Source organism: Puntigrus tetrazona, chromosome 8 (genome assembly GCF_018831695.1).
Source record: "Puntigrus tetrazona isolate hp1 chromosome 8, ASM1883169v1, whole genome shotgun sequence".
Lineage (NCBI taxonomy): Eukaryota > Metazoa > Chordata > Actinopteri > Cypriniformes > Cyprinidae > Puntigrus > Puntigrus tetrazona.
Window position 1 is genome coordinate 18,084,124 of NC_056706.1, and position 22,790 is coordinate 18,106,913.

Here is a 22,790-nt window from a genome sequence, read left to right on the forward strand (position 1 = left end):
TATTTTAACTCCCAAATAAAACTCTTAGGGGAATATTACAAATAGAGGATTACAAACAATTACCAACAGGGAGTAACTCACATTACGTTAACGTTAAGACCTGAGTCTCTAGAGCTACCATCAAAAAACAAAACGGTCTCAGCAGCTAAATGTCATCAACAGTTATTCCTTTTCAAGGGCTTTCCCCGATATACAAAATTAGAAATGTAATAGCTAACAGAAACAGACACGGGGAGGACTGCTCGTGAATTGAACCCGCAGGACGGCTGTAGTTGGACCTCCCCGTCACTAGAGGGCGGGCGCGGCGATCTCCAGCGGCAGGGGCGCCTTAAAGCGTCTTCCGCCGTCGCTGTTTCAGTCTCCGCAAAAATGGCCGCGACCGGACGTCTATCCCAGAAGCTCCTGAAGTCCGCTAGGCTGACCCAGACCCGCCAGCTTTCCGCCGCAGCAGCTCACGGCGAAGATGCAGGTCGGTAACCGACTCTGAGCAACCTAAAACAGACGCCGTAACAAAACGACCAACCGTTTCCAACAAGCGGAACTCTGCGTTATGACCTTGTGGAAGTGGCGAGAATAGCTGATTGGTGTTATTCTGCCGTTGACATAAAGCGAGGAATATTGCTTAGTTTAGACTTTTGCGTAGTAAAGCAACGAACGTTAAGTTAGTTACGTGTTTAATAAAGCGGTCGTTGTGATTGTTACACTTCAGACGCGTCAAGCTGGTTTATTCACACGGTGTCTCTTGGTGTTGCTTGTCGATGTAGCCAAGACCTGGAAGATCCTGTCGTTCGTGGTAGCGCTGCCCGGCGTGGCGGTGTGCATGCTCAACACCTACCTCAGGATTCAACAGCACAGCCACGAGCAGCCCGAGTTCATCCCCTACAGCCACCTGCGCATCCGCAGCAAGGTGAAAACACAAAAACACACTCCTCACACTCGAAACAACCTTGACGGGGCTTTTTAATGAAAAGAGGGGGTGGAACAGTTCAGTGGTGGTGGTATACACTTTTTTTTTTTTTTTGAGCCAGGTTTGATTTTAAATATCAACTTTAAATGTGTGTTTTACTTGTGGTGATGCGTTTTTTTTGTTTTGTTTTTTACTATTGGTGTATTGCTGTTATTAGCAATGTAAACACACCGTCTTTCATCTTGAAGATCAATGTCATTCAAGATCGGTGGGTTGAAAAGTTTTTTTTTTTTTTTTTTTTTTTTGTCAGCTAAAGCTGTGTTGCATTTGAAAGTTACGAAAAATGTGTAAACGAAGCGTTATAATTGTGGGTTTATCGGAGATTGGAGATCTGCATGTACTGTAATTGATACTTGGGGCAAGGAAGGTGGCTGTGACTTCACACGCCATGACCATATGCACTGCATATCAGTAAAGAGAAACGGTGATCTGTTTCTGGTAGTGCTGATAAATACAGCTAGAAAAATAACTTCAATGTTCTGTATTGCTCCATATAGCGGCACTTCAATGATTCCCGTAGTTTGGGACGGAGTAATATGGCTATAAATACATTTTATACGTGCACATATGTATTAGATTAATTAGAAATGAACTAAATGAATGTTATGACATTAAAACATTTTTACAAATTAATTTTAGTTGAAGGATATAAAATAGAAGTGGTGTGGCCATTAATGCAGATTCAAAATATTTAAAAACGGAAGTAAAAAGGTAGTTTTTAAAGAAATGTTGCCTTTTTTTCAGTATTTAACAGTTTGATGTATATGCACACGTTTAACAGTGCTTTATAGGGTTGTGAATTTCCATATTTTGTCTTGAAGTACTCTACGACCCACATAAATTGCATCAGGTTTTTTTTTTCTGTAAAACAACAGTCAGCGTTGGTTTACTTCTTTATATCATTCATTTGAACATCTAACATGAGCAGGCCATATTCCCAGAATTGTAACGGTAAAATGTTTATAAATCCGTCGGCAGCAACTTATTAGACTCCTTTTAATTTTTTAAAGATAATTTTACAGTACTATATATATATATATATATATATATATATATATATATATATATAATATATATATATATATATATAATATATGCATGCATGCCTGATACTAATAACATAATTTGTGCATTGAAGCTTAAGTGTTTCTGTGTAATAATTAAAGAATCAATGTTATTTCATTCAAATTCCATTTCTTATACTTACTTCAGCGTTTCCCATGGGGTGACGGCAACAAGTCTCTCTTCCACAACTCCCACGTCAACGCCCTCCCCGACGGCTACGAGCATCACGATCACTAAAGGCTGTCCGGAGCTCTCTCAGAACTCCCCTACTGGGACCAGAGGGCCCTCTGTCTCCCCCTCTAGTTTCTCTGGACCACTCCTCAATTTCATAATATCAGTTTACGTGACATCTGTCCAGTACGTTAAACTTACCTCTGTGCTCTCCGCACCTTGCGGGAGTACCTTATGGAAACAGTTACATTTACCTAAGGACCATTGTATCACATCGTCATTACAACTGAATTAAAATCTGTTCATTAAATTATAAACTGTGTCAGAAGTCTCAATTCTATACATCAGATCTTTTAGTTGTTAAATGCTGCCTTAAGAGTATAAAAGCAAAACCCCACATTTTAGGAGGTGTGTGTAAGTAGTACTTGTGCGTATACTATCCCTCTCCCGAAAAAACGCAAAGGTAAAACGGATAACGAAATGAAGTTTGTTCCTCTAGGCTCGCCGTAGCGTCAAGACGCTCTCACATGACTTTTCTTGTGACACGCATTCCTTGTCAAAAACTAAATTTAATGGCATTGTGAAACATGAGATCTTATCAGTTTCCGTTTATATTGCATATATTACCGGCATTTGGTTAGCCTACTTGTTTTATGCTGTGTTCTCTAAGCGAAATGAATAGTTAGGGGAGTGCGAGTGGAATTGAGTAACTTGTGCGAAGTTGGATGACATGCTTAGTAAACTTTAAAACTTCATTCAGCACAGACGGTGAGTAAAAACAACACACGTACCGGTTCTTCTTGTACAAACAAGCAACACGGAGGAACGTTTGCACGTGAACGTTTTTGTTCAATCAGGCGCAAGCATACGTTGTCTAACAAGTACGTAAACAACACTTAATGCACATCTAGTGCTCGTTGTGTAGGGTTGCTTTCTAGATTAATGCTAATTAATTTTTTTAATTAGGAACGGACAATCGGTATATTTATTTATCTTGACAGCATTTGAATGGACCTCGCTGTAGCATTACCTGCTAGTCGTGTTATCCACCATGAAGTGAGGAAAAGCAGTTGTGAACGTATTTGAAAGTTTAAGCTAAACGTAATTTGGGTACGTAGGTTACTCTGGGCAAAAGAAGTTTTATATGAAATAGTTAATAGGGTTAACATGTCTGTCTCATCTTGTAAGCTTTATTAGAATCGGTCGATAAAGTGAAAGATCAGTCTTTTAAATGCATTGCTTTGGAGGTCTAGAGTAAAATGTCAGGAGCATCGGACGTAATGTTTAACTTGAAAGTGAGGGGACACGAATGAATTTGATTAAAATGACTCGAATGAAGCACACATCCTAGGAATGAGTACATAGTAGTGAAACCGTGTACGAGCCTGTGTGTATTTTATAGACTTTAACAACGTGACCTTTTGTGCAAAGCAGCGATGTCGACGGTATCAAAAGTATTTTTACATTTCATCTATAACCCGGACAGTTTTATATATCTATAACTGTGTCAAAAGTATTTTCATTGAAAATGTTCCCGGGTTTTCAATGTGGCCTCAGATTTACGAAGTAGTGCTTTGTCTTTTCTGTCAGTGTTACTTTCCCTACAGATGGTCTTACAAACACAGTTGACTATAGTTAGTTGTGTTAAATGTTAAAGTAGCTCAAAAGAGCAACTTTTACTCACCCTTAGGCCTTTCGAGATGAACAGATTTTAAAATATTTTGCATTATATCACTTGCTGGCCAGTGAATGGGTGCCGTCAGAAAGAGAGGCCAAACAGCTGATAAAAGCATCATCACAAAACAAAAGAAATCCACATGACTCCAGCCCATAAATTAATGTTGTGTGAAGTGAAAAGAAACAATAAATATATGTCCATGTTAATAAATTACTTTTTTACTGGAGAAAGCAATATAAAGGGCTTGTATTTTAGCTGGAAGCAACAATTTAATGTTAATGCATCATAACGGTTGCATTGTTAATTGCAAACATGCAGCTTTTCATTTGAGTGGATTATTGTGATGTATTTAACCGCTGTTTGCACTCTCATTCTGACGGCACCCATTCACTGCAGAGGATCCAATGATGTGCAGGTGATGCGATACTAAATTTCTCTCAATCAGTTCGGATGAAGAAACAAACTTGACCACATCCTGGATGGCCGGCGGCTGAGTTAACTTTCATTTTTGGGTGAACTATATTTTTAACCAGTTTGCTTCACATTCGACAGTTCACCAATGGCTGAGACATCGTCTTCGACTGATTCCAGACGGTGAGAATAATATTCAGTGTGTAAACCTATATTTTTTAAAACAAACTTATACGTTGTAGCTTTATATTTTTAGAAAGGCATCCCTTACAGTGTGACCCATCAGTGCAGTCTCACAGAACAGAATGCTTATTGTATACATGCTTAGTTGTTATCAACATCGGTGACTTTAACATCAATGGAAAACACTACATCGGTTTCTTCAATGTTGACAGTAACACCGGCTTAACTGTGCTGCTTATGTGTTTCATCATATTTCCGAATGCAGCTGCTTCTTCCTGTACGATAGTTCAAAGGTGCAAGAGGAGGGTGACCTGACTAGAGATGGGATTTACTACTTCTTTCCTGAGGATGTAAGACATACGTTCATATTGATATCATTAGTTAAAAAAAATCATTTTCTGTTGTGTATATTCTATAACACAGCTGTTTCAAAAGACGACCTTCGTAACACTTTATATACATATGCGTGTGTGTGTGTGTGCTGTTTCAGACACCAGTAGACCAGCAAGAGCTGCTTTGTGGCCAGCTGGCCGGTGTGTGTCGTTGTGTGTCAGAGCTGTCATCGTCTCCTGTGCGTCTGCTTCGCCTGCGCAAAAGCAAATACGCTGTCCGCATGAAGGATAACTTTCTTTGGGTAAGAGAAGAGTTTGCCAAACTTGTCACAAACTCTAATGTCTAATGCCAAGGTTTTGGAACAGAGCAATGCAGACATGGTTTGACTGAAATCAAGAGTTCTGTGTGCTTTTACGGTGGTTTTACAACTCTTTTGAACGGGATCTTTCTCTGGTTTCCAGGCATTAAGCTGTGTGGTTGACATTCCTGACGTGAGTGTGTGTGACTTGCTTGATCAGCTGATTGCCCTCTTCTGTTTCTACAATGGACCAGTGCGTCAGAGCTACCAGGTGCAACATCATGATTTAACCTGAATGTATATTTGTTAAAGGTTTGGGGTCAGTGGGTCTCATTCATTAAACGTGCGTATGCAAATTATTTCACGTGAAATTTGCATACGGGCGAATAAATGAAGAATGAATGAAGATTCGTCAAAACGTTTTGCACTAAAATTTATTCTAAATGTCCAAAACAATTCAAGAACAACTAGAATACCACACGTACGAAATAATCATGTACTCCCTTGGCCTTATAAGTATAAAGAACCCTACATATAATTAAATATGTTCGTTACAGAATGGGTAAAATTAACAAGACATTTAAAATTGATAATACAGTATAATAAGAGCTCTAATTCTATAAATAGATACTAAGCTTGTGCACACAGGCGCTCGTTTAGAAGACTCCAGATTCACTTACAGAAGAACGAGTTTAGGAACAAGCTCATGTTTTCATGAGAGATTCCAGTGTGCATATAAATATACAAATTATTCGTGAATGAGACCCAGTGAGGTTTTTTTTTTTTTGAGAAAAAAAAAACTTATTGAGCTAGGATGCGTTTAACTGATCAAAAGTGACAGTAAAAATATTATGTTACAAAAGATTTTAAATAGATGTTGTTCTTGACCAAAAATGTCAAAATCTTGACATTTTGCCTTCAAATATTTAATGTAGAATATTTTAAATTGCAATAAAAAAATTCAATATTGCTGTTTTGTTGTTTATTCATTTTTATGTTTATTTAGTTTTTATCTACTTTGGTAAGTATTGGTAAACAAAACAGGAGACGTGCTGCATTAGCAGCTAGCTTATATGTAAATAATATATTTTTTTGTTTTATTAAAGTATAAATTGGAAATATTTTTATGGTTTCACTTTGTCACATATAAATACCCCACTTCATTCAAACGTCTGAACAATATTTTCTATCAAGCGTTAATAACATATCAGAAAGCTTCAACATATATGTTGTGTTTTCCTGCACTTCTACACAGTTGTACAGTAAAGAGGAGTTGGCTCTACAATGGGCCAGATATCTCTGTCACCTGCAGGGCGGCTCCACTGAGCTGCACAACATCTTCAGCTGCTTGAAGACCATCGACTCCATGCGTGTAAGTATGAGTGGATTTATTCTAAAGAGAGATGAAACTTACTGTGCAACTAGACAACAGCAAGCCCTAAGCCAAGCGTCCCGATTCAACGTGAACCGTTTTCTCAAACCCCGTTTGTTAATGTTCACTTCTCTTCGCGGCATCAGATCGATCCTCTGCTGCTGCTGAAGGCTGCCCTCATTCTTCAGGCCTGTCAGCGATGTCCTCTGGTCTTGGCCGGCTGTATCCTCTACAGGGGCAGGTGAGCTTTCACTGCAGAAGAAAATCTCTTCACGATAATTCAATTCTATTTGTTTCAAATACCGAGAATGTATCCGTGGCTAAAGTAATTTAGGTTTGACCTTTCACTGTTGTATAGGGTGGTTAGTACTCAGATGCCGCCTGCGCTGACCGTGAAGGTCATGATGTATGAGACGCAAACGTACAGCCAGGTACAACCAAGATCACACTGTCCCCTGATGGTTGTTACTGATACTGAACATATATATCCTTGTGTATTCTTCTTCATTCTCGTTACAGGATTTCAAAGCGATGACCAATGGCCTGAGCTCATCGCTGGGCTCATCGTCCTCTTTCACAGCTACCACGCAGGTGTTCCTGACGTCCGCTGAACTGCACATGCTCCGCTGCCCCTCAGTAGATAAAGCATGCAGGTACAAATCATGACGTGTGTGCATTAAAGGGATAGTTGACCCAAAAATGCTAATTCTTCCATTAGGCGCTCGCACTCATGTCATTCCAAAGCCGTAACATCTTTTATCACAAGATTCGTAAGACCTATTAAACATAAATCTTTTTTTTTGGTCGAAATCCAAGAGCATTCTGACCCTTCATAGAGTCATCAGTGTCACCAGCCATCAATGTAACTTAAATGTTCCCAGGGCCATAAACGTAGTAAAGACATCATTTGAAATAGTCCATCAGTGGTTTAGCCATCATTTCCCAAAGCTACAGGAATACTTAAAAAAACACAAAAAATTCATAATACTCATTGGGATGACAGCAGACGCACACATTTGTAATTTCTGTTTTCTTTGCACACAAAAAGTATTCTTTCGTAAGATTGTTAAATTCTGTTTGAACCCCTGATGACTTTTTTAATGATGTCTTTACTATCTTCCTAGGCCTTGAATGTGCCAGCTGCATTGCTGTCTATTCAGGGTCAGAAATTAAAGTTATCTTAAATTATCTCAAAATTATCTTCATTTGTGTTTTGAAGATGAACGGTTTTTTTTGCATTAGAAATATTTATGAACGTTTGATTCACTAAGACTGCATTTATTTAACAATAATGTAGTAAAATATTATCACAGTTTAAATGGGCTGTTTTCTATTTTAGCGTGTAATTTATTATCATCTGGCAAAGCTGAATTTTCAGCATCATTACTTTATTCTTCAGTGTCACATGATTTACTGATCCACATGTATTATTATTATTATTACAATGTTGAAATCAATAATGCTGCTTCATATTTTTTGTGAAAACTGTGATGCGTTCTTTAATGATCATTTGTTAAATTGTACATATATATTATGTCTTTGCTGTCATGTTGTTTACTCCAAACCTTCTAACAGTGGTGTGATTACATATTCATTTGTATTTATATTCTCATTTTTAGATCTCACTGCAGTCAACCTCCCTGCCAACCCAGCAAGTCAAGGCTCTTGTCGCGTACTTTATCTGACACCCCAACCACAGATACCGACTCTTCAAGCGCAGATCCCACACAATGTCCCCCAATATCCTATCAGACGATGCCCTCTTCTCCTCGCTCCTCACTTTCTGATGAACTGCGCTTCAGCCCTTCTTCCTCACGGGTTAACACACCCATCCACTCCAATCTCATGAACCAATCAGAGTATTTCACTCCTGACTCGCATGACCACAGCACTTCTAACGGGACTAACTTGTGTGCGGTGGAAGAGAGTTTGGCAGACCTGAACATAAAGCAGGATACAGATGCAAGCTCGGGGTCAGAAACCAAAAGCGAAGGTTTAAATTCAGATCAGGACATTCAGAGTGAAGAAATCAAAGCCCTCGCTAATGGGTACGAGCAGTCGAACTGTCTTGACGACCACTCTGACCTTGACAACCCGATTCAAGGTGAGGAAAATAAACTGGATGCTACAAATCATATGACCAACAAAAATGGAAAATTCCAAGGAGACACAGAGGAAGGGGCAAAAACAAAGAGAAACCAACTCGGTAGGAACCTCAAGGAGAAATACGAACCAACAAGTACCCCCTCACCACATGTGACCCTAGAAGACACCTATCTAGTGCCATCGATGTTGTACCAGCATAGAGTCAGGGGTTTGGTGTTGGCTCTGCTGGTGGAGCCTGAGTTCAACACTGATCCCTCCGCCAGAGAGGAAGTGGTAAGAAACATGAGCTTGTGTCCGTTTAAAATATATCATAAATATTTAAGAAACGCTTAAGTATTTGCTGAAAATATATTCACCCTCTGATCATCTAAAATGTAGACGAGTTGGTTTCTTCAGGAGAACAGATTTTGAGAAATGTAGCATTACATGATCCAAATGGGTGCCGTCAGAATGAAGTGACGATTACTTGTGTATTATTTTGCTGTTTGGACTCTCATTTTGATGGCACCCGTTTTCTTTTATTTAGCAAATTTTCACTCTTTGGCATGAACTACTATCTTAAATGTATGAATTTTAAATGTTCACCCAATATTCTTTTTCCAAGAAATGATTACTTTCATTTAGCAAAATGTTACTGTATTTTGCTTTGCTGCATCATTGGTGAATATACAGCTTTGAGACACACTTAAAGGGATAATTAACCCCAAAAACGAAAATTTCATGGAATTTCTTTTGGGGCTAACTATTTCTTTAAAGGAATCACAACCCCCCAAAACTGTTTCTTCTGTTATAAAAGTGTTTTTTTACTACTACTACTGCAGCATCACAGCAGCTTGGCGTCATTAAACGGGCTTGAAGCTCACTTGAGAAATACCTCGCCTGGGACGTCAGGCCCGCCCGGGCCCTACACCTTTGCTCACTATGACTGCATTCAGAACACTCTGACAAGTAAGTCATTTTTTATACGTGCATATATGAAGTCTTTTCTTGAAATGGTTTCTGACTTTTAATTTGCTTTGTAGCTAATGTATGTGGGCGCTCCATTGGACCCCAGGATCAGGCCTTTGTGAAGGCCACTAAGCTGGTCCATTCACATTTCTCACACTTAGACACACTACAGGAGGCTATTGTCAGGTTTGTGTGTGTGTGAGTGAATGCCTGTTCAGCTATGTTTATCAGTTAATGTGTATTTTGACAATGTTTCATATATAGTTGCAGTTCAAACATAAGTGTTAAAAGTAATTTAAGCACATTTCAATTACGTGTTTATGTCCTGAATTACAGGAACGGTAGCTCTGCAGTGTATGGAAACCGTAGCACGGCCCAGGAGACATATTTTCTCCAGCAGGGAACACCTGTCAGAAACTCTGGGAGTCCTGATCCTCAGGATAGTGCCTTCTCACTACCAAGAAAAGCCCGTCTGCGGCTCCTTAAGCATGGAGTTAACCTGCTTTAGCTGGGCTTTTTTTTTAAATTATTTTCTATTTTCATTTGTGTTAACTCTTATTTTATAGATATTCCCTATATTTATACTGCATCTTTCTTGCACTACTCAGAATGTAATTAATGCTTTTTGTTTATGTACTAGGCTGCTGTTTGTTTATTTTGTAATTAACAGTAGAGGCTGAAATTGATATGCTATCATTCCAAGTAATGCTAAAATATAGAGGAAGTGTCTCCATCCTTAAACAAACACAGCTTCTGCTCTTGCCTTTTGCCGTTTCAATGGAACAGAGAAATGAGGCTTTAAAAAATGAGACCTGAGATCATCGAGTGTTACCGTTAAAGGTAGACGTTTATAGCTGCTGAAACCTTTTTTTAAATGGAACAAAATTATACTTCAGTGTTAATAAATGTCCTTTAGTAAACCTGTTTGTTTCAGAAGAGGTAAAAAAGTTAAATCTCACATGCAGAAATAAATATGGATAGTTCACCCAATGAGTATTTTGCAATTAATTCACTCACCTCAGGGCATGTTAAACCCCCAAGACATTTTTTCGTTGTGGGAATGAGTATTTTTTTTTTTTATATTCTCATTATTCTCCCGAATCAAATGTGCTCGACCCACAAGAACTATTGATGTTTGTTCTTGTGCATCAAACAAGTATGTCCGTCAGATTTGATGTAATCTATGTGTGCTGATCAACATTTAAACGTGAATAAAGCTTAAATTAAAGGTTAAATCATATAAAGCAGTCATGTCTCTTCAGTGAATTGGGTTAAACCTTTTATTTCATACGGAGTACTTGCACAATCTCTTTAAAGAGCTCTCTCAAAGGGACAGAAATATCTCGGGGTTTATTAAAAAAAAACGTCTTACGGGTTTGGATCAACATTAGGGTAAATATATAAGTAAACAATAACAGATTGTTGGGTGAACTAACCCTTTGAATATTTACGACCTTAAAAAATGGGTTGTAAATGCTAAAATAATATATTTCTCTTTCAATATATAGACATTCAAACACACAAGTGTCTTAATAGTAAACGTGAGCTACACCTGTGGTTCTGTGTGTGAACTTTAAGAGAACTCACCTCATGCATCCAGTAAAAATCAGACCGAAACTACTTCAAAAGCGAAGTTAACTGTGAGAAAAGCTACTTAGATAACAAACAATCAGCTATGTAATTAAATTCTTACATTTCTATTAGTATGAATTGCAAAGCGTAGCTTAAGTGTCCAAATACTACTTAGGGTCAGTGCATGTGCACCCAGATGAATGGTTTCTATATCCCAGATTACCTCTCTATTGGTTGTGGAGCTATTGTCGGGATAGGGCAGTTTGGGAAAGTTTTATGCTTCCCTTGGTCCAAGTTGTTTCTCTTGCAAATGAGCAGCTCGTTGGTGATGGTGCAGATGTTCTGTAATGAGGGTCATTAGGAGGGAGAATAAGAATGGCCTGGACTGCCAGGGCTCTGGGCGCCTCATTATGCAGACACATTTAAAAGGTCGATGGGGGTGCGAATGGCTGCTTAAGGGTCCCAAACAAAACCAGGGGGAGGAGAGTCCAAAAGAAGCCAGAATTCAAATTCCACAGAAGAAACTGCGCTCATTGTCAGAGCAGGAGGATTTACCCTTTTATTCGCATAGTGGAGATCCCGAGACACGCACCTCCGGAGCGCAACGCATGTGGATATCCGAAATGGCCACGGTTACGCGCGCACGAGTTTCACTGCTGCTCCTCGCCTTCATGACTGTCGCTATAGGAGTACAGTGCAGATCGCTTCGCGCGCAGCTTCGCAAGGCGTCTTCGTTTCAGGGAGAGCGTAAAATCCGCATCGGACACGTCCAGAGACGCAGCCGTCGCGAGCCGGGATCCGAGCACGACCAGTGCGCCCTCCTGAGCGCCCCGTGGACGGAGAGCACCACTCCGCCTGGTGACTGGGGCCAGATGTACCGTCTGAAGATACTGTCGACGATGAGCGACGCTCCGCGTCGTGCCGTTTTCCCGGAACAGCCCCTCTTCAGATTCGTCAGACGGGTTTATCGCTGTTGTCAAGTGGGCTACCACTGTGGAAGTGTCAAGGGAATACAAGGCGGAAAAGTTGGGGGTAAGTAGCTATCTGTTATGACACCTTGTTTAAAAAAATAAATAAAAAAATACTCAACATGGGTCAGCTTTACCGGCGGGTTTGCTCGTGAATCGTACGTTTAATAACACTAGAGCAATTACATCTTAAAGCAGCCATGAGCAATCAGCATTATTCAACTTTAATAAATCTACGCTTCTTAAACTCTAACGGAAGCTGCGGTGATGTAACCATAGCAACAGCAGCACCCGAGCGAATTTATAACGGAGTAAAAAATGTAAGGAAAAGACACTGTTAAAAGCAAACTATGTTGATTTAAACCGGCCAAGATGGTCTCCCGGCCTGGTCGAGCTAGTGTTCAGCTGGTTTTAGCTGGTTGGTGAGCTGAGCTCCCACTAAATAAGTGCCTTCAAACCAGGCTAGTTAAAACCAGCCAACCGGATTAGTCTGGTTAAACTGTTTTGTTTTGGGGGGGTTGTAAAAAGTAATTGAAACATAGCATACATCACTAATATAGCTATACAAAAATTATGAACTGTGTTTTGTTCAGGATATATTTATTGCCATTAATAGACAATTTAGCTTTGCTAACAGAATGCTTCTTGACAATTTCTGTCAAAAATGCACACTTTTTAACAGCAGGTACGTTTATTTTACGACAGTATCCCTAATCATGTTTCCTTTTCTCACTTGTCAAGATTACAACATTGAGTTTCTGCTCGGAGAGGATGTGCTGTCAGCACCGTTGGAGAAAGCAGAAGTTCATTTTCACTTTTCAAACCCCCGACGCCTGAATATCCAACCCGTGCTGCCCTCGCTGGAGAAACGAGGGTTCCCTACTCGGTGAGACGGAGGAACTGGATAGATGAAGCGAGAATGCTGTTGGCGCAGTTCTCCAAGAAATTACTGACCGTTTTCTCTTTCTCTCTCTGCAGGTACAGAGTCTGGTTGAGAGATGGTGTTGTGGAGCTGAGGGTGGATCTGCTCGCCCTCGTCCAGGCCCTGCAACTGGTCGTTGGAGGAGCCGGCAGAGGTCCGAGCGTGATGGAAATGCATCGGGTGAGGGGTTTGACCAGGCCAGGGGTTGTTGTCCAAAAGCAAAGACCCCCATCCCCTCAAGAAACGGTGCCTGTAGAGTGGGGGGAGGTGAATGAGGGCAGGGATGGTGCGGCCCCCCTGCAGCCCGCTTTAGAGCTGGGTCTGGCGTTACACTGCAGCTTACTGGACAGTATCGCACAGCCCTGTCGAGATTACGGTGTGCATCTAGAACACGCGCCCTTCATCGCCCTGACGTACAGATAGCAGGACACGTGCAGCTGTATTGAAGAGCATGCGTGCATTAGGAAACTGCTTCTGTGTCCGGCCAAACGGTGACAATCCCTAGCGCCCCCCCTTCACAAGTTCTTTGTGGCCATAAAAGTCCATTCAGTCCACTAACACCTGGTGTGAATGTTCCCTGGATGGTTCGCTATTTTTTAAGAATTGCTAATGATTCCCATTGTTCTGTGACAATGGTGCTTCAGTAGAAGCTTACTGTAATTCAGAGTGGCCTATGTTATATGGAACACTATGCACTTCAGCATGTAAATTGAATTTATTAACTTATGGGTGTTATTTGTGAGAAACGGTATGACTGTATAAATGTAAATAGTGTATAATTACAGTTTTATATATTAAAACTTTTTTTTGCATTGTATATACATGTCCAATAGTTTATTTTTCCTGTGGGCAGTGTATTGTTTCTTCTAAATTGTTTGAGACATTGCGTCTCAAGGTGTTTTAAATTAAATCCAATATGAAATGACTCACGTACTACAAATGAAGCATTTTCGGTGTCGATTGGTAATTCTAAACTAAAAAGTTTCTTATTTTACACATACAGTAGTTTCACACAGTACACATAATTTACTAAATCCTGGTTGGACATGATAGGCACTAACGCGATCAAATTAACAGTAAAGACATTTATAATGTTACTAAAGATTTCCATGTCAAATAAATGCTATTCTTTTGAACTTTTTATTTATCAAAGAATGCCAAAAAAAAAATCAGTTTTTCAACTAAATATTTAATAGCTCAAATGTTTTCAACAATAGCATATTAGAATGATTTCTGAAGCTTCATGTGACACTGAATGTTCGGAGTAAATGACAGAAAATTCAGCTTAGCATGAATTAAATTACATTTTCAAATAGAAAAAATATATTTTTTAGATGCATCTTCCTACATTTTGTTGTACTGTAGCACTTTCTCACAGTGACAATAACAGCAGCCGTAAAGTGATCATAATGTTAATTTCTAGCATATCCCACGTTGGGATTGCTTGTGCTAAACATTTAATTTTCAGATGTGTGCATACACAGTAGACAATGTTGAAATTTTCAGGAGCAGCCGTGAAAGATCTTTAACATCATAATTGTTAATTTCTAAACATATCCTTGGTCTGAGATACAAGACACTTGTGATTGCTCTACAGGATCAGCATTTTTATTTTTTTATTTTATCCATTTTACTTTAAAGATGTCTTCAGCATAAATATTTAAAATACTTACAAATATTTTTATTAATTAATAAAAATAAATTACAACATTTTAAGTCAGTTTTATTTTATTGCGTTCCCCTGGCATATATGTTTTTGTAAATAGTTTCCATTGTTAAGATTATCACAGCAATAGTTTTTCGACTTCTACAATGTCTGGAGCGTCCATGAAACAAATGTTTAATAAAAAACACAAGATTGCAGTGCGCGTGGCAAATGTGTTTGTAGTATCCATTTTCGCTGAATAGTTAGACTCTACACTTTGGCCTTAACACAGGCCGGGGCTAAAGTTCACCGAGAGAGGGAGAGAAAGAGAGAGAGAGAGCGACAGAGTGCGGGAGGAGGGGATGAAGGGAAAAGCAAGTAGCAAAAAATCACATTTCAAAGCAAAAGGACAACAGGTGTCTAGACTTAATACAGGAGCAGAAACAGGAGAACACCGAAAAACGAAGAGAAGAAAAGGATAAAGAAAATGAAAAGCTGTTGACGTGAAAGACAGGCTACTGAACTCCCAGTCTGAGACGGAGGTGAATATTGAAAGCGTGCGATATTCGTTTTGCGTGTGCATGTCTCTTTGAACACAAAGAGTGTGCTGGCAATTGCTTCAGCGACACAGACGTGAGCGAATTATAGACGGAACACGCTCCGAACGTGAAAGATGGAGGGAGGAGAGGGGAGAAGAGCAGGAGAACGAAGTGGCCGGCTGTCGGCCTTACAGGAGCAGCTGGTGTGGTCTCTACTGGGATCGGGGCTGTCGAAAGAACTGCTGATCCAGGCCATGGGAGATCTGGAGCGAGAGCGGGCCTCGGCCGGCGCAGAGAGGACGGATCGGGCCGATGGCGAGAGCTCGGAGGAGGGAGACATGGACAATCCACCTCCTATCTTCCGTGATCTGGAGAGGCTTCCGCCGGAGGAGGCTGCGAGGCAGAGAGCTGAAGTGGACCAGCTGCTGCAGTAAGTCTCCGGGCGTCTTCTCATTAAACAATCCAAAAGTCAGAACCGTCTAATATGACTTTAGTGTCTTCTAAAGAAGCAACATCTAAAATCCACGATAGACGTTCTCTCAACTTCCTATTTTGCTCCAGCAATTCTTGATTAAACTTTCTTTTCTCTGGCTCATCTCAGGTCTTCTTTCGTCTATTCCTTTTCTTTGGCTTCCTTTCCTCTCTAGTGCTCTGCTTCCCAACTGATGGGGTGAATATAAAGGAGGTTCCACCTTTTTTAGTTACTAATTACCCACCCTATTCATTATTCTCTGGCCATTTCAAACTTTTTAATAAATGAGCTACATCGACTGGTTAAAATTAACAGAGTGACAGCGTCCACCGCTCTGTGTGTGTGTGTGTGTGTGTGTGTGTGTACACATGGCTGTGGTGATATTGTAAAGATAGCGCTGTTGTGAGGGGAGTTTTGCTTTCTAAATGTGTGGCTCTCTGAATAGAAATAAAAATGGAATTATAAGGCACTTTGTTTAAACCTAAAAAGTAATTTGTGAGTATTATGTGAGGATATGTTTGTGTATTTGTAAGGCTTTGTGTGCTTGTGTTGAATACAAGAGGGTTATTTGCAATCTCTCTGACTGGACTTTGGCCCGTTGCCTCTTGCCTTATCTTACAGTGTAAACATTGCACCCTCTCTACCTCTGTATTATCTATCCTCTCTCTTCCCCCTCACTCTTCTCCCAAAACATAAAAACAATAGCCTTAATAAAAAAGTATTTTTCTTAATTTAAATAATAATAATAATACATTTAGGAAAAAATAGTTATTTTTAGTAGCAGTGCCATTAGCATGTTTTTCTACTGATATAATTTTTATTACATAAAATGTTTCTCAAAATAGGTATTTTGTAACAAGCTATATATATATATATATATATATATATATATATATATATATATATATAAAAATTTAATTCCAACATTGGCCACTTTGCAGCCTAACCATCCCAAGTAATTAATTCTGAATTCTAATTGAGAGAATTCATAAAATATTATGCTTTTATTAAAAGACATGTTTTATGTTCCTGACATCGTAATGGAATCATTAATCACTAATTCCATCAATAATGGAGCAAAATCATTTTACTTTTTATTAAAGTTTCTCATTATAAGCCCTTGTAGTGTTATTTATATTTAAAATAAGTTTATTTCATGTTAAAAAGTAAATTACTTTTCACTACTTTTCACCACCATTGCTGAAGCATGTTGATTTAGCGCTCAAGAAACATTTTTATTATTACCTATGTTTAAGTCAATAATTTGTTTAATTGCATTTTTCCCAAGAATTTTTACTAATAGAAAGTAAAATACAAAAACCAAAAAATGCATTTAAAGTAATTTTTGTAACATTAAATATCTTTATGTTTGATCAATTTAATGCATTCAGTGCCTTGCTGAATAAAACTGATCATTTCTTTCTTTCCTTTAGAAAAGTCCTACATCAAACTTTTGAATACTGTATGTAATATGAATTTACTTTGACGTAGGCAAAACAGCAAGCTGGTGTCATAAAAATATGTACCTTTGAACACTTTTTGTTCATAACCGTTTTTACGTGGCTTGCTCCACGTTTCACTGCAGTTTTAAGAGAAATGTTTTAGTGGCACTAAAACACAGGTTCAATACGTTGATATAGGCATTTCGGTGAGAATTAAAATATCTGTGGACGGTTGCTAAAATGTTGGAAATATGCCCTATACCAAATCCAACCTTAAACCTACCCAGTTGTGTTAATGCAAAACTGATATAAAAACTGTGCCATCCCAGCTTGCTTTTACACAGACTCAAACTGTTTTGTTGAACAGTAGTTGTGTGAAAGCATCAGTTTTCAAATATCCCAGCATATTATTATTTTTTTGAAGTCATAGCATGATATTCTTCAAGTAAATTAGTGCAAACAGAAAAAGTTTTACTGCCTAGTTTTTCGGGAACCTGCAGTGATATGTACTTGTTGGTACGTATTGCTAAAAAGTGCATGTTTATGTCTGGACACCAGGTAGCGAAACAAATATAGCATATTTTGAAAGGCCATAAACACCTATTTGGGCGTAAAAACACCCAGAATATCATGGGAAAATATGACTCTTGAAATGTAATTCTCAAATGCAGATGGAACTAATATTCAGTAATAAGCATCATGTTCTTCATGTGATTTTATAAGGACTTGTTCATATTCAGAAACGCCTACTAATATATTTATGTATTGGTGTGTGTTAGAGAGGACCCTTGGCATGTGGCAAAAATGATAAAAAGCTATATGCAGCAGCACAACTTACCACAGAGAGAGGTGGTGGAGTCCACAGGCCTCAACCAATCCCATCTCTCCCAGCACCTTAACAAGGGCACACCCATGAAGAATCAAAAGCGAGCTGCTCTGTACAGCTGGTACGTCAAGAAAAAGGCAGAGATCAACCAGCGTGAGTATGGCTATTTCTTACTTCTCTATATTAATGCATTTTTAAAAATTACGCTAATGATTCGCTCACCCTGATCAATGCAGAGTTCACCAATGCCAGTCGAGGCGTCATGTCGGGAGAGGAATCTGGGGAGGATGTGAGAAAGGGACGGAGGAATCGATTCAAATGGGGCCCGGCGTCCCAACAAATCCTGTTCCAGGCCTACGAAAGACAGAAAAACCCCAGTAAGGAAGAGAGGGAGGGACTGGTGGAGGAGTGCAACAGGTAAGGAATGAACTGAGCACCAACTCTAAATGTTTTTAAAGGCACGCCGTAATACGTCGAATGTGTACGTGTTTTAGAGCCGAGTGTCTTCAGAGGGGAGTTTCTCCGTCTCAGCTGGCTGGACTAGGCTCTAATTTAGTCACAGAGGTTCGTGTATACAACTGGTTCGCAAATCGTCGTAAAGAGGAGGCATTTCGCCACAAACTGGCACTGGACGTGCCATATAGCAGCCAATCAGCTCCCTCCACAGGCCAGACGCTACCATCCAGTCCTTCACCAGGTACTGTGTCAGGCAGGCTAATACCCACGGCATCCGTTTTCTGTCAGTTGCATATCAAATAACCTTTTTAATGATAATAGGCTGCATGGCTTTAATTCCTATTTTTAGATTAGTCCCTCATTCTGACTTGTTTTACCCACCTTTCTCTTTTGTTGATATCCTTAAGTTTTGAAGTACAGCCAGCCGGTGGTGTGCGAGAGTCTGGGCACAGTAAGAAGCTCCAGCGGTGAAGACAGAGGCGGCCGTCTAACTAGTCCGGTCCAACTTGAACCCAGTCATACACTCCTGGACACACACCATCACAAATCAGTGAGATTACACTACTTTACACATACAATCATAAATCAGTGAGATGTTAAGTGATCACTGACTGATTGCTTTTATCTCGCAATAACAGTAAGGAGGTCAAAATGAAGTTATTAATTTAAACTTAATATTGTAGTGCATTATAAAACAGCATGCAATAAAAATGTATTGTGTGCATTATAATTTGCATTAGAATGATCAAATTGATGTTATCTTATTGGGAAAATGAAGCCCTCCCTATACGTACCTTAACACTACCGGACAATTTATTTTCAACTTTTTGATTATTAGCATCATTTTTATTCAAAGTGAATGCTTTTCTGTAAGTACTTTATGACATACATACAGAAGTTTGGTTAAAAGGGAGAAAATAAAACAAATGGCACAGGTCAAACACATATCTAGTGCAGCAATAACAATTACATGACTTTCCAAGACTTCAAAAACTACACAAGCGACTATGACAGTAAGTCATACTATTCCTGGTAATGAATAAGTGTCTTCTTAAGTGAAACAATAGGCATATGTGTAAAAAAAAACAAACCAAAAAAAAACACTAAAATTTGAGGCTTTACTGTTGTGTACACTTTGTGTGGTTCCCGTAGTGGTCCTATCGCCTTGCGTTATACGGACTAAAAATCTGCTTGTGTTCATCTGAAGAAAGCAAGCCATAAACATCTGAGAGGACATAACTCAGTAGATGGTGAACTACTGAACCCAGACATTCTATGCGTGAAAATGATAATTGGTTCTTACATCAAGCACGTTTGAGCTTAGGTTTACCATATTTAATGTGCATAAGATAAAATAAAAATGTAAAGTTGAAATAAAATTGTAAGGAGAAAAAAGTAGTTTTTTCTTCAGAAACGTAATCAAGTAAAAGTACAATTAGTCAGGTTAAATTGTACTTGAATAGTCAAATTCCCCCAAAATAATACTTAAGTACAGTAATCAAGTAAAATTACGAGTATTTTACAACTCTGTCCTTTGCTGTTTTCAGCTGGTGCTAAGCTGGTCTGACTGAAGTGAATAATATAGTATTGCTTCCACCTAGTGGCAGTTTGCCACATTTAAAACCACCATTTCAATTTTTTTGTGTGAGTGTATAACACCCTCACCTGTTTTTGTCCATACAGTAGGTAGGCTAAGTGGAGTCCAAAACAGCACTGGATGTCACCAAACTTTAATGGACAAAAACACCGGATCTTAATTGTTGACAGGATTTAGATTTCTCCATTTACTATACATTTAAGGCAAACGTAACCTGAAAGCCAAAGCTTCAATTTTCTCTCTTAGGTATCTGGTGGTGGTTCTTTGCCTCCTGTCAGTACTCTCACTTCCCTGCATGGACTGTCAGGATCCTCTGCTGCCCCTCCGGGACTGATCATGGCCTCCCTACCAAGCGTAATGAGCCTGGGGGATTCCTCCCTTCTCATAGGTACAGCTCATACATAGTGTGATCTGCATTAAGAGTTTAACACCAACACACTGCTAACATGTCTTTTACTGTAGGCTTGACGTCCTCTCAACCACAGACGGTCCCTGTCATCAACAACGTAGGGGGAGGCTTTACTACCCTTCAGCCAATCTCTTTTCAGCAGCAGCTTCACGCCTCACCTCAGCAGCCAATAGCGCAGCAGCTTCAGAGTCACATTGGCCCTAGCTCCTTCATGGCAACAATGGCACAGTTACCATGCCACAGTACGTACTTAATGCACCACTAGTTAATCACTCCTCTAATTAAGACAAGCGTAACTACAGTAGCCTCACAACGTTAAACAAAAGTAAAATAATTCCTTTTTAAAAGACCAAAATGCAACTCTAATAATGCATATATTTTAGTGTACAGCAAGGCAGACCTGAGCTCTTACCCGTCCTCCAGTCTCCTGTCCCAGGCTATGGTCATCGCAGACAGCAACAGCATCGGGACGCTGACTAACCTCACAGCTGTTCGACAGGTACGTTCCAGTCACAAGCTCATCATGTCATGATTAAATGCACATAGAGTTTCCACCTTCAAAAGGCAAGGCAAAATAAGTGAAACCCATTCATACACCATGTGTTTACCCATTCACCCAGCCTTTATCATTTGACTGGGTGACATATACCGTTCCAGCGTTAATGAATAATTACACATGAATAAATGTGCTATTAACATTGTAATAACTACTCTTATCTAATGAGAAACTGATGAACAATTTAGAAATAATAGCACTCAGTTGAAATTGGTAGTTCATAATTAGCTAAGTGTTTTTATATATCCTAGAGAACTCCTAAGAACTATTGTATACAGGTTCATAATGTGAATTATGCATAATAATTCCAAAATTAAGTTAATGGTAATAATATAATAATAATGAAAATGACTCAAGTATTACTAAATCCTTCTAAAGGAACTACTAATTACTTGGATCAGTATTCGAAAGTAAAAAATTATAACTCCCTAAAGTCAGCTGACGTACGTAAGGTTTTGGAAAGTAATAACTGAAGTATTACTACATCTTTCTCAAGAAACTACTAGTTATTTGGATCCATTTTCGTGGCAACACATTAGTAATGATTTTAACATTTTAACAATTATTAACCAGAAGCTTATAAAAACCTCAAACATTTACAATGACTTTAGTAATTAGTAGAGCGTTAGAAGGATGTAGTAAGACCCGAGTAACTACTATTCAATACTTTGCTAAACCCACAAAAGCTTACAATGATAGTCATTACTAGTGAGTAATTCTTATTAGTGCTTGGGGAGGTATGAAAAAAATAATAGTTACTGATTAGCTAATAGTGAACTACCACATTCAACATAAGTGCTATTACTTATTCAAATTTAATCACAGTTTCTTGTTAGCTAGTAGTAGTAACTAGAGTGCTAATATTGCATTACTCGTGTAGTTATTCATTAATGATGGAACCCCATTCCCTCGACTGAATCTATGCATATTACTGCTTTACAGCAAAAAGTTATACATTACTGTAATTGCGTTACTTTTGTAATGCTTAGCTCTCAAGACTGAATACAGGATGCATCATTTTACTTTTAAATTGACCGGCAACCCTACATACACATCATTTTTAGATTAAAGGCCCCTTGTGAATCTACAGAAAGTCCTTTAAATGCTCTATTATGTCCCTCTCAATCAGATTCTCACCTCAGATCCAGAGGGTCATTCAGACACTCCAATTGAAGAAGAGTCTTTACATCTGCAGTCCACTTCACCAGAGCCAGGTACAGACCCTTGCAGACCTTGCGCTGAACTTAGCTGTATTCAGATGTTTCTGTTCAAAAAAACACTTCTGTTTAATTACGTTTTCAGTGTCTTCTGGCAGTTTGGAGCTCTATCCTCAGACACAGACGAGTGAAACCCATCCTTCTCATCTGCTCTCCTCTTCACCAGGAGATATAGACCCTTACATCCCTACACAGATGGTCTCAACTGCACAATAGCGGCAACTGCTGAAGGAAATACCACTGAGAACTGGTGTAACTCTAAAATACACTGGAGAGCAAAATTAAATGAAATCAAAACGAGCAGTCATTTCTAAAAAAAAACATACAAACAAACAGAAAAACACATTCCTACCTGCTGCCTTCCCACACTGAGGAGGAAGAAGAAGAAAAACTTTAAACTCCAGAAAATTATTAAAACCTGTAAATTATGCTCCAGGTTCAATTCAAAATGCAATCTTATGTGAACAATGTATATAATTCAAGTTTTAGGATTCAAATTGTGTGACTGCAATAAATTACTGTGGTTCTAGATTTCTGTGTTGTCATGTTGTAAGAGGGGAAATTAATTAAAATGAATAAAATGTTTAGGAAAATACTTGCTTTATTGATAAAATTTACTTTATTGATGTTTCAGAGA

The 22,790-nt window shown here is 38.9% G+C and overlaps 4 protein-coding genes and 1 long non-coding RNA gene across 10 annotated transcripts; 4 read left to right on the forward strand and 1 right to left on the reverse strand.

Annotated features, from left to right (window-relative positions):
• Positions 1-308: 308 nt before the first annotated feature.
• On the forward strand, positions 309-2,520 carry LOC122350291 (cytochrome c oxidase subunit 6A, mitochondrial). The gene is made up of 3 exons (XM_043246653.1): positions 309-469; positions 765-907; positions 2,180-2,520. The coding sequence occupies exons 1-3, from the start codon at positions 370-372 to the stop codon at positions 2,267-2,269; spliced, it is 333 nt and encodes a 110-aa protein (XP_043102588.1). The 5' UTR covers positions 309-369; the 3' UTR covers positions 2,270-2,520.
• Positions 2,521-2,666: 146 nt separating this feature from the next.
• On the forward strand, positions 2,667-10,517 carry hps4 (HPS4 biogenesis of lysosomal organelles complex 3 subunit 2). Of its 6 annotated transcripts, none has more exons than XM_043246646.1 (13): positions 2,667-2,971; positions 4,327-4,475; positions 4,741-4,825; positions 4,966-5,109; positions 5,270-5,377; positions 6,362-6,478; positions 6,625-6,719; positions 6,837-6,909; positions 6,998-7,131; positions 8,098-8,857; positions 9,406-9,532; positions 9,607-9,718; positions 9,869-10,517. In XM_043246646.1, exons 2-13 carry the CDS (start codon positions 4,441-4,443, stop codon positions 10,038-10,040), a joined length of 1,962 nt encoding a protein of 653 aa, XP_043102581.1. In that variant the 5' UTR covers positions 2,667-2,971; positions 4,327-4,440; the 3' UTR covers positions 10,041-10,517. The 6 variants fall into 6 exon arrangements, with proteins under 6 accessions (XP_043102581.1, XP_043102579.1, XP_043102580.1 ...); XM_043246644.1 differs by having other exon boundaries at positions 4,434-4,491; XM_043246645.1 differs by having other exon boundaries at positions 4,434-4,475.
• A 394-nt stretch (positions 10,518-10,911) lies between these two features.
• On the forward strand, positions 10,912-14,180 carry si:ch211-170d8.2 (uncharacterized protein LOC571755 homolog). Its single transcript, XM_043246651.1, has 3 exons — positions 10,912-12,136; positions 12,814-12,958; positions 13,051-14,180. Exons 1-3 carry the CDS (start codon positions 11,452-11,454, stop codon positions 13,415-13,417), a joined length of 1,197 nt encoding a protein of 398 aa, XP_043102586.1. The 5' UTR covers positions 10,912-11,451; the 3' UTR covers positions 13,418-14,180.
• On the reverse strand, positions 11,972-18,890 carry LOC122350292. Its single transcript, XR_006251591.1, has 4 exons — positions 18,756-18,890; positions 18,141-18,272; positions 17,931-18,036; positions 11,972-12,095 (listed from the first exon to the last, which is right to left on the reverse strand). It is a non-coding gene; the product is annotated as an uncharacterized LOC122350292 (long non-coding RNA).
• On the forward strand, positions 14,774-22,684 carry hnf1a (HNF1 homeobox a). The gene is made up of 10 exons (XM_043246650.1): positions 14,774-15,608; positions 17,872-18,071; positions 18,155-18,335; positions 18,413-18,615; positions 18,782-18,924; positions 20,218-20,359; positions 20,434-20,622; positions 20,764-20,879; positions 22,066-22,150; positions 22,239-22,684. The coding sequence occupies exons 1-10, from the start codon at positions 15,313-15,315 to the stop codon at positions 22,367-22,369; spliced, it is 1,686 nt and encodes a 561-aa protein (XP_043102585.1). The 5' UTR covers positions 14,774-15,312; the 3' UTR covers positions 22,370-22,684.
• Positions 22,685-22,790: the final 106 nt, after the last annotated feature.

Bases quoted from the DNA above. Each gene is read 5' to 3' on its own strand.
- hps4 (XM_043246644.1), top strand. From the start codon at position 2,929: ATGACATGCTTAGTAAACTTTAAAACTTCATTCAGCACAGACG. The intron at 4,492-4,740 runs GTGTGTAAACCT...TTCCGAATGCAG, and splicing joins GACGGTGAGAATAATATTCA to CTGCTTCTTCCTGTACGATA. The intron at 5,110-5,269 runs GTAAGAGAAGAG...TCTGGTTTCCAG, and splicing joins TGAAGGATAACTTTCTTTGG to GCATTAAGCTGTGTGGTTGA.
- LOC122350291 (XM_043246653.1), top strand. From the start codon at position 370: ATGGCCGCGACCGGACGTCTATCCCAGAAGCTCCTGAAGTCCGCTAGG. The intron at 470-764 runs GTCGGTAACCGA...TTGTCGATGTAG, and splicing joins AGCTCACGGCGAAGATGCAG to CCAAGACCTGGAAGATCCTG. The intron at 908-2,179 runs GTGAAAACACAA...TACTTACTTCAG, and splicing joins ACCTGCGCATCCGCAGCAAG to CGTTTCCCATGGGGTGACGG.
- hnf1a (XM_043246650.1), top strand. From the start codon at position 15,313: ATGGAGGGAGGAGAGGGGAGAAGAGCAGGAGAACGAAGTGGCCGGCTG. The intron at 15,609-17,871 runs GTAAGTCTCCGG...GGTGTGTGTTAG, and splicing joins GAAGTGGACCAGCTGCTGCA to AGAGGACCCTTGGCATGTGG. The intron at 18,336-18,412 runs GTAAGGAATGAA...TACGTGTTTTAG, and splicing joins CTGGTGGAGGAGTGCAACAG to AGCCGAGTGTCTTCAGAGGG.
- si:ch211-170d8.2 (XM_043246651.1), top strand. From the start codon at position 11,452: ATGAGGGTCATTAGGAGGGAGAATAAGAATGGCCTGGACTGCCAGGGC. The intron at 12,137-12,813 runs GTAAGTAGCTAT...TCACTTGTCAAG, and splicing joins ACAAGGCGGAAAAGTTGGGG to ATTACAACATTGAGTTTCTG. The intron at 12,959-13,050 runs GTGAGACGGAGG...CTCTCTCTGCAG, and splicing joins AAACGAGGGTTCCCTACTCG to GTACAGAGTCTGGTTGAGAG.